Source organism: Phyllopteryx taeniolatus, chromosome 14, assembly GCF_024500385.1.
Source record: "Phyllopteryx taeniolatus isolate TA_2022b chromosome 14, UOR_Ptae_1.2, whole genome shotgun sequence".
Classification (NCBI taxonomy): Eukaryota; Metazoa; Chordata; class Actinopteri; order Syngnathiformes; family Syngnathidae; genus Phyllopteryx; species Phyllopteryx taeniolatus.
Genome location: NC_084515.1, coordinates 21,816,667 through 21,826,931, shown reverse-complemented (window position 1 = coordinate 21,826,931; position 10,265 = coordinate 21,816,667). Strand labels below are relative to the sequence as shown.

At 41.3% G+C, this 10,265-nt stretch overlaps 1 protein-coding gene across 1 annotated transcript in view; it reads left to right on the top strand.

The window, feature by feature from the left end:
* The first annotated feature begins 3,384 nt into the window (after positions 1–3,384).
* Positions 3,385–10,265, top strand: part of LOC133489221 (uncharacterized) — a 57,838-nt gene continuing 50,957 nt past the window's right edge. The window contains 16 exon segments of the mRNA XM_061798095.1: positions 3,385–3,434; positions 3,627–3,834; positions 3,963–4,106; positions 4,287–4,443; positions 4,546–4,573; positions 5,015–5,120; positions 5,323–5,581; positions 5,688–5,786; positions 5,892–5,995; positions 6,103–6,241; positions 6,321–6,439; positions 6,965–7,114; positions 7,331–7,501; positions 7,591–7,900; positions 7,986–8,065; positions 8,157–8,362. Coding sequence (XP_061654079.1) covers positions 3,634–3,834; positions 3,963–4,106; positions 4,287–4,443; positions 4,546–4,573; positions 5,015–5,120; positions 5,323–5,581; positions 5,688–5,786; positions 5,892–5,995; positions 6,103–6,241; positions 6,321–6,439; positions 6,965–7,114; positions 7,331–7,501; positions 7,591–7,900; positions 7,986–8,065; positions 8,157–8,362 — 2,273 coding nt within the window. The 5' untranslated portion in view covers positions 3,385–3,434; positions 3,627–3,633.

The window sequence follows — 10,265 nt, the reverse complement described above, 5'->3', positions numbered from 1 at the left end:
TCCAACCTTTCTTTTGAAACTTGAATTATTTGCTTTTATTTGAGAATACGACGAGACACTCAAGCACATGAATTTGTATTTTAAAAAAGCTGCAAAAGTTGGTGTGCTCCAATTGATTGTGGAGGTAAGAGTTACATAGTAGGAATCTTTATGAGGTTTTTTTCTGAACAACTCATAATGCCGATACATTTCATAGGGATACAAACGTACGATTACACAAGCGATCTCATATATGCCGTCAATGTTAAAGGTGAGCTCACGCGAGGAGTCCAGCTGCACGAATTGCCGTTCAGCTGCTCTTGAACAGCTGAGCGCATGTCATGACGTTCGACAGAGGGACAAATTAAAACGTGTATCATTCACGATTCATCCCTTTCAAGTATGTCCACGCGTTATATTTCTTTCATCGGTGCGAGAGGCCGCACAGCTGATGACAGAGGAACTGTCAGCTGTAAACAATAACAGAAAGGAGCCCTGCACCGAGGGTACGGCGGAAGGCCGTGCTCATTTGCCGCTGACCAACCGCTTAAGTCTGTCACGGCGCTGTCACTCGGGGGGTCAATTAGCACACGACAACACCTGGCTCTTTAAAGCAACGAAGAACAAACAGATACTCTTCACTTACTTGTAGTGTCAACATTTACCCTCACATCCTCTCTCGCAGATGAGAATAGGAGCGCCGGCTGAGATTTGAGCTCCGATGAACTAAAGCCATTCGGGCCGCTCCACTTGAATTGTTGTAGAACTGGCATCCTTTTTCATCCACTATTTATTTTTTTATTTTTTTGAATATTAACAGTAGAAAGCTCAGCGAGGACTTCTCCTCTAGTTTATGCCAATGGTGTTTGATGGATTCCAGGTTTCCACACCAAACTTTCTGGACCTATATGCTGCATTTTATATATATTCTATATTATATATTCTCCCCGTGCCTGTGTTGGGTTTCTACCCCCCCAAAAAAAAACCCAGTAGGTGTGAATGTGAGTGTGAATGGTTGTTTGTTTATGTGTGCCCTGCGATTGGCTGGCAACCAGTTCAGGGCGTACCCCGGCTGTCGCCCGAAGATAGCTGGGATGGGCTCCAGCACGCCCGCGACCCGAGTGAGGAGAAGCGGAACAGAAAATGGATAGATGGATTGATGGATATATAGTGGGTACGGAAAGTTTTCAGACCCCCTTCCTTTTTTCACTCTCTGTTATATTGCAGCCATTTGTTAAAATCATTGAAGTTCATTTTTTTCCTCATTAACGCACACACAGCACCCCATAGACAGAAAAAAAATTCAATTGTTGACATTTTTGCAGATTTATTAAAAAAAGAAAAACTGAAATATCACACAGCCATAAGTATTCAAACCCTTTGCTGTGACACTCATATATTGAACTCGGGTGCTGTCCATTTCTTCTGATCATCGTTGAGATGGTTCTACACCTTCATTGGAGTGCAGCTGTGTTTGATTGTACTGATTGGACTTGATTAGGAAAGCCACACCCCTGTCTATATAAGACCTTACAGCTCACAGTGCATGTCAGAGCAAATGAGAATCATGAGGTCAGAGGAACTACCTGAAGGGCTCCAAGATGGTGAGAAATAAAATTCTCTGGTCTGATGAGACCAAGACAGAAATGTTTGGTCTTAATTCTAAGCGGTATGTGTGGAGAAAACCAGGCACTGCTCATCACCTGTCCAAGCATGAAGCATGGTGATGGCAGCATCATGCTGTGGGGGTGTTTTTCAGCTGCAGGGACAGGACGACTGGTTGCAATCGAAGGAAAGATGAATGCGGCCAAATACAGGGATATCCTGGATGAAGACCTTCTCCAGAGTGCTCAGGACCTCAGACTGGGCCAACCAAACAATGACCCTAAGCACACAGCTAAAATACCGAAGGAGTGGCTTCAGAACAACTCCGTGACTGTTTTCTAATGGCCCAGCCAGAGCCCTGACTTAAACCCAATTGAGCATCTCTGGCAGCCCACCAACATTCACCATCCAACCTGACAGAACTGGAGGATCTGCAAGAAGGAATGGCAGAGGATCCCCAAATCCAGGTGTGAAAAACTTGCTGCATCATTCCCAAAAAGACTCATGGCTGTATTAGCTCAAAAGGGGGCTTCTACTAAATACTGAGCAACGGGTCTGAATACTTATGGCTGTGTGATATTTCAGTTTTTTTTTTAATAAATTGCAAAAATGTCAACAATTCTGTTTTTTTTCTGTCAGTATGGGATGCTGTGTACATTAATGAGCAAAAAAAAAAAGAAATGATTTTAGCAAATGGCTGCAATATAACAGTGACAATTTTAAGGGGGTGTGAATACTTTCCGTACCCACTGTACATGTACATTAAGCGCTAGCGGTGACCCACATGGTTACCCATTTTACCATCAACTCCATCTTAAATGACGAGGCCAAGAGATCATTTTTAAATGTTTTTATTGACCAAACACTTCCAGAAAAGATACATCTATATACAGTTTACAAAATAGTCACCCGAAATAACAGTTATAGATGATGCTGTGACATCCTACAATAACTTAGCCGGGACCTTCGGAAATGATCAAAGATGAATCCATTCCGTTTTCTTCTGTCAATATGGAGTGCTGAGTGTACATTAATGAGCAGAAAAATGAAATTAAATGATTTTAACAAATGGCTGCAATATAAAAAAAAAAAGAGTGAAAAATTTAAGGGGGTCTGAATACTTTCCGTACCCACTGTATATATATATATATATATATATATACACACATATACATGCACAGACACACACAGTGTATCTGTTCTCATAGGCATCTTCATAGGCATTTCTATTCTCTCTCAGTCTCACTTGGAAAAATGATTTCGCAGAACAGTTGACAGACAAACGTGGTCAAAACAAAGATAGTGGCGAGTCTGTGCTTTATGTGACTCACAGATGAGTTATGTGGGAGAAAGTTCCTGGCGCTGTTCCCAATAAGTCACATTATTTGGGCAGGAGGGGTCCGCAGCTCCAGACCAACAGGCACAGTGGGCAGCCAAACATGAAAGCTGCAGAGAGCCATGTCACAAGTGATGAAAGTGATGGGGAGCTGTTGTGTGTGTGTGTATTTGGAAATTAGGGTGGTGGCCTATTAAGGCAGGGTTAGCAGGCTTTATAAATGTGATCCCAGAAGGTTGCACAGCTGCTTCCTCCTCACCTGCATCTTGTAAGTCTGCTCAACTTTCAATTATTCATCATTTTTCCTGCAATGTGCCTCATCTTATAACAAAATAGTAATTAGATATAATTTGGGATTTGTGACAACTGCTATAAGTATCTTACACATGAATCAAACAAACATTTAGACATGATAATAAAACCCTGATATCTATTCTCTTTGCTTTCTTTCTTGCTGAAGGGCTTCGCTTTCATACTCTCAAGTCTTCTGAGTTCTTCTGAGTTGAACGTACTGGTAAATTCCACACAAAGTCGAAATGGTTATGCTGTTAATTCACAAAATAATCAATTCAGTATTGATGAAAACGATGGATGGCCGGTTGGAGTTGTTCCACATTTTAAAAATGGTTTCCTAATTACAGTGTATATAAACAAAAATGAGCTTGTGATTCCCATCCATAATGGTCCTCATTCTCTCCGTTTCCAGTGCAGCCATGGGAGACGCAGAGATGTCTACGTATGGGATAGCTGCCCCGTACCTGCGGAAGTCGGAGAAGGAACGTATGGAGGCTTCCACTCGTCCCTTCGACATAAAGAAGGAATGTTTTGTCCCTGATGCGGCGGAAGAGTTTGTGAAGGCTTCCATCACAAGTCGAGATGGGGCCAGTGTTACTGTGGAGACGCAGCATGGAAAGGTCAGTGGTCAATTACCTTTTAGGCACCAACAGCATATAGAACATATGATACATGATGGGTTAAGTGTGTTATTGTGTGGGTTTTATCATGGGCAGTTAAATACTAACACTAACTTCACGTTCCATAGACGGTGACTGTCAAAGACTCCCAGGTTCTGCAACAGAATCCTCCAAAATTTGACAAGCTCGAGGACATGGCCATGTTGACGTTCCTCCACGAGCCCGCTGTGCTGTTCAACCTCAAAGAGCGTTATGCAGCATGGATGATCTATGTGAGCAAAAGCGCAATATAAGCAGACAAGTACAATTTGTCAATATTAACGTATACAACGTTTGGAGGACAGAAACCTTATAAGGGATCGGAGATACGTGTATTCCAAAACGAAAGCAGTAAAACAAATTATTTTCACTGTGATTCCATCTGTTGTTATTCTTCTTTTTTTTTTTGCAAGACCTACTCTGGGCTGTTCTGTGTCACTGTCAACCCCTACAAGTGGCTGCCAGTCTACAACCAAGAGGTGGTTGTTGCCTACAGGGGAAAGAAGAGGAGTGAAGCTCCTCCTCACATCTTCTCCATCTCTGACAACGCCTACCAGTACATGCTGGCAGGTACCAACTGTGTACAAATCTAGATTTATTAACAGACAGTATACAGTATCTAAGTCCGATTTGAATACCGTAACTGTTCTTCTTTGAAATCCTGTTTTGCAGATCGTGAAAATCAGTCAATTTTGATCACGTAAGTATTTAACCTCATAAACCCATGGATCATCATGTTGACCGCAATATTATTTCTCATTTATTGGAATCAAACCTTCGGCATTTATTGCTCCATTTGAATTGAAACTCACAGAGGTATTCATGTAACAATGTTTGCATGGTCTAAAACCCCACTACTCTTTCTAATATTTTGGTTACCTTATATATGACATTGGAAAACATAGTTTTACTTTGCACTTATTATCTTATTAAAATATAGAGATGTGTGAGCACTACAATCAAAATAGTAAACATATTTTTGAATACCTCCTGAAATTCAATCATTAGTCAGTCAAAACTGAACATTATTAGCTCCTTGTATTTCATCTCCTAAGATTGTGCATGTGATATGGACAAATGACGTGGATGGGGATTTTTCCAGCTGTATATTGTATATTGACAACTAACTCTGTAATTACAGCGGAGAATCTGGGGCAGGAAAAACCGTCAACACAAAGCGAGTCATCCAGTATTTTGCAAGCATTGCGGCTGGAAGCGTTAAGAAAGATGGCAATGCCAAAGACAAGGTACACGCATGGTGATGTGACAAAGGCGTGAGGTGTCGGGTCCCTGGCCACTCTATACTAAATTGATTAGGTTAGAATATCACAAGACAATCTAGTGTTAGACAAGGGAAGTCTTCTACAGGCATTACAATAGATACATAAAAGAGACGGATGGATAGCTAGAGCTCTCTTTTTCAGCACATACAATATTCCTTTTCAACAGGGTAGTCTGGAGGATCAAATCATCCAGGCTAATCCTGCTCTGGAGGCCTTTGGAAATGCCAAAACCATTCGGAATGACAACTCCTCTCGATTCGTAAGTTATTTGATCGCTTTATGTTTTGTTATAACAATATATAGCAATACTCTATTCGATATCTATATAGAGCTCTTCATGACTACCAACTACATCCCCCAGGGTAAATTCATCCGGATTCACTTTGATACTCGAGGAAAGTTGGCCTCTGCTGATATTGAAACATGTAAGAAGAAAGACTCCGCTCAAGTTACACCAATAATGCTCTGGCGCTACCTCACAGTATTGCCGACTTGACCAAAGGGATATTCGTCTCCTTTTCAACTTGTTAGACCTTCTGGAAAAATCTCGAGTGACCTTCCAGCTCAAGGCTGAGCGAGATTACCACATTTTCTACCAGATTCTGTCCAACAAGAAGCCCGAAATTCTGGGTCAGTATTCTGTGAACACTGAATCCTGCTATGTTTCTTTTCTTTCATGCACTCTGATGTCCACTGGTCTGATCTTTGTGCCCTGTCTCACGCTCTCTCATCCAGAGATGCTGTTGATCACAAACAATCCTTATGACTACGCCTTCATCTCTCAGGGGGAAACACAAGTGGCCTCCATTGATGATGCAGATGAACTGATGGCAACAGATGTAGGGCTTTTACTTTTTTAAGATACAAGGATGTTATTACTTGTGTATTGACCTAGCATCGTACAAAGGATCTACAATTAAAAGAGTTATCCTGTATTCTCTGACAGAGTGCATTTGATGTGCTTGGCTTCACGCAAGAGGAAAAGAACTCTGCGTACAAGCTGACGGGTGCCATCATGCACTATGGTAACATGAAGTTTAAGCAGAAGCAGCGTGAGGAACAGGCAGAGGCGGATGGCACGGAAGGTCAGACGAATCCCGTGTCACGTCAGCTCAATCTCAGGCAGCAGTAGGTCGTTTGACTTCATTGAATTTTCTTCTTCAGATGCTGACAAATCAGCTTATCTGATGGGCCTGAACTCTGCTGACCTCATCAAAGGTCTCTGTCACCCAAGAGTGAAAGTGGGAAATGAGTGGGTCACCAAGGGACAAAATGTTGCCCAGGTGAGACATGATAATATTCAACTTCTTCTTTTTCTATTGAAGAAAAAAAGAGATAATTCGTGTTAACCACAAAATTATAATCAGCGGCACAATCAAACGAAATCCAATACAAGAGTTTCCCTTTACAGGGGCAACTTAAAAAGTACTCAACCAAGCTCAGAACCTCCGCCAAATTCTGTCAACAAAAGCACAAAAACCTGCCCAGCCGTGCATTTGTGCATTTTTTCCCCCATTGTGACTCAAATCTTCAAATCTTATGTCATTTTCCACTCTGAAAGGGTTTCTTGCTCGCCACGTGTGTCACCTGACCACCTCACCACAAAGCCATAGAAATAGGCTGTGTTTTGGCGTCATCGTGAACTATTTCAAACACATTAGCATTTGGCTAAATGAAAGTGTCAAAATATTAGACATTACTTTCATGGTGCCACATTTTTTTTTACAGCTCTTATTCTGGTTCACATTAGATTGTGAAAGTTATCAAAATGTTGTGGCCGTTTGGTGTTTATTGTTCCTGTCTTGAAGGTCTACTATGCTGTTGGAGCTCTATCCAAGGCCGTTTATGAGAAGATGTTTCTGTGGATGGTGATCAGGATCAACCAGTCATTGGAGACCAAGCAGCCTCGCCAGTACTTCATTGGTGTTTTAGATATTGCTGGATTTGAGATCTTTGATGTGAGCTCTGTCTATTTTTTGTTGGAGCCACCAATATGGCTTTATATACTGTACATACACAAGTATTGGAACAGTGTGTTTCAATACTTCAACCAGTCGCTTTATATTTGCTGCAGACTGAAAACAATTGGATTTGACATCAAAATATAAATATTTAAATTTGTACTTCCATGTATTTAAAATGATAAGAAAATGCGTATCCACTTTCTATTACAGTTCAACACCTTTGAGCAGCTGTGTATCAACTTCACCAATGAAAAGCTGCAACAGTTTTTCAACCATCATATGTTTGTGCTGGAGCAGGAAGAGTACAAGAAGGAAGGCATTGAATGGACTTTCATAGATTTTGGTATGGACTTGCAGGCCTGTATTGACCTGATTGAAAAGGTGAGAGACTGGTTATAACAAGTTCCTCAGCTTTTTACAAAAAAGCTTGAGCAAAGAAATTTTCACTCCATCTCTTTATTTCTCCCTAGCCCATGGGTATCATGTCCATCCTTGAAGAAGAGTGCATGTTCCCCAAAGCCAGTGATACAACCTTCAAAGCTAAGCTGTACGACAACCACCTGGGGAAATCCAGCAACTTCCAGAAGCCCAGAATAGTCAAAGGGAAACCAGAGGCCCATTTTGCCCTGATGCATTATGCTGGGACTGTTGATTACAATATCAACAACTGGCTGGTGAAGAACAAGGATCCTCTAAATGAGACTGTTGTTGGACTTTACCAGAAGTCTAATCTGAAACTATTGGCATTACTCTTTGCAAATTATGCTGGAGCAGATTCAGGTACCATCTATGAGAATTCAGATTTGCTTTGTGAATTTGTCCAACTCCAACATTATTTTATAATCTCATAATTTGCCTTGAACAGCGATGGGTGAAGCCGGTGAAGGCAAGAAGGAGAAGAAGAGAAAGGGTTCATCTTTTCAGACTGTGTCTGCCCTTCATAGGGTATTCTTCTTCTTAATTTGGTCCTTAATAATCATTCTGCATGAAAAGTATTTGTTGCTACAACCCATAATTAATTCATTATCATTGGAAGGAGAATCTGAACAAGCTGATGACCAACTTGAGGTCTACTCATCCCCACTTTGTACGCTGCATCATCCCCAATGAGACCAAGACTCCTGGAGCCATGGAGAACCCGCTGGTGATGCACCAGCTGCGCTGTAACGGTGTGCTGGAAGGCATCAGAATCTGCAGAAAGGGATTCCCAAATAGGATCCTCTATGGGGATTTCAAACAAAGGTATTACACAGTGTTCACTACACACACACACACACACACAGCGATGTGAATATGTGAATAAGTGTTGGTCCCCTGCCTGATTTTTTTTTTTGGGGACGTTTGACACACTTAAATGTTTCCCATCATCGATGAAGGTTTTTTTCGTTATTAAGGGAGAACAAAAATCCAAACCTACGTGGCCGTGTGTGAAAAAATTACTGCCTCCTAAACCTCATAACTGGTTGGGCCACCCTTAGGAGCATCAACTGCAATCAAGCGTTTTGCCCAACTCATCCTAACCAGATGCCCCAGCCACCTCATCTGGTTCCTCTGCAGCGGCTCAACTCTGAGCCCCTCCCGGATGACCGAGCTTCTCACCTTATCTCAAAGGAGAGGCCGGACACCCTGTGGAGTAAACTCATTTTGGCCGCTTGTATCCGCGATCTTGTTCTTTTGGTCACGACCCACAGCTCGTGACCATAGGTGAGGGTATGAACGTAGATCGATCGGTATATTGAGAGCTTTGCCTTTTGGCTCAGCTCCTTCTTCACCACGACTGACCGATACATCCCACAGGTGAACAGGCAATTAGCCTGTTCACCTGTGGGATGTTCCAAACAGGTGTTTGATGAGCATTCCTCAACTTTCTCAGTCTTTTTTGCCACCTGTCCCAACTTTTTTGGAACGTGTTGCATCCATAAAATTCCAAGTTAATTATTATTTGCTAAAAACAATAAAGTTGAGCAGTTTGAACATTAAATATCTTGTCTTTGTAGTGTATTCAATTAAATATAGGTCGAACATGATTTGCAAATCATTGTATTCTGTTTTTATTTATGTTTAACACAACGTCCAACTTCATTGGAATTGGGGTTGTACATGTGTATCTAATGGGCTAATGGAGAATGAAAGTTTCGTAATTAAGGGAATAATACATGACGTGAAAATGTTGCCATCTTTAAAAAAAAGTAATGTGAACAAAATCTGCATTACTCCTGTGTTCTCTACTTTAATTTTTGTTTGTTAATTTATTTAGAAGCACTGACTCTGGACAATTGACAGTTGTCATTAGATTAAAGGTTATGTTTCATATGCTGTGGTCTCAATTTTGAAAACATAGTGCAGACAGCTTTATCACAGAGCCAACACAACAGATGACATTTTGATGGTGACACTTTCATAAACACGTTCAGTAGTATGAAAATTATATTCACCTGCAGTTTCTCACAATTGATAGTGTACTTAATAATAGTGGAATGGACTTTTGTCAATGACTTTTTTATCGCCGTGATCGTAATACAAAGTGATCCGATACAGCAGATGCCTTGGCATCTTTTAGTCCAGACTCTGTCATCATGCCTGCCAAAAATGCCCGATAGGACTCTTTCCTCTTTCCTCAGCTTCATGACATCCCTTACCGCTGGTGTCCACCAACAGGTTCGGGGATTGCCGCCACAACAGGAACCAACAACCTTATGGCTAAGGGTTGGGCATCAAGAATCAAGAACTGATTGGAACCGGGACTAACATTCCGGTTCTCCCGGAATTGTTGAAATTAAAAATTTTTGGTTCCCAGTTTCGATGCCTACAATCCACCGACCAGAAAGTATTGAAAACAAACAAAGAAAAACATGCATGAAGATGTGCTTGTGCCCAACAGCAGCGGTGAACAAAAGTGTCTCTTAACTTAGTTAAAATAATTGACACAACCACAAAGTCGAACTGTGGCCTCGGGTGTCGTGGTGCTAAGTGCACATGTGGACACCCTTATATCTGAACATGGCGTTCGTTATGGACAACCCATGACGAGCAAAGAAGTCCAATAACAGACACCACTTAATAAATGTTGTCTGCAGTAAAGTGGTCTAATTTTCAATAAATACTTGCCTAATATATAAAAAACATCGACTTTGGTTATGAATAC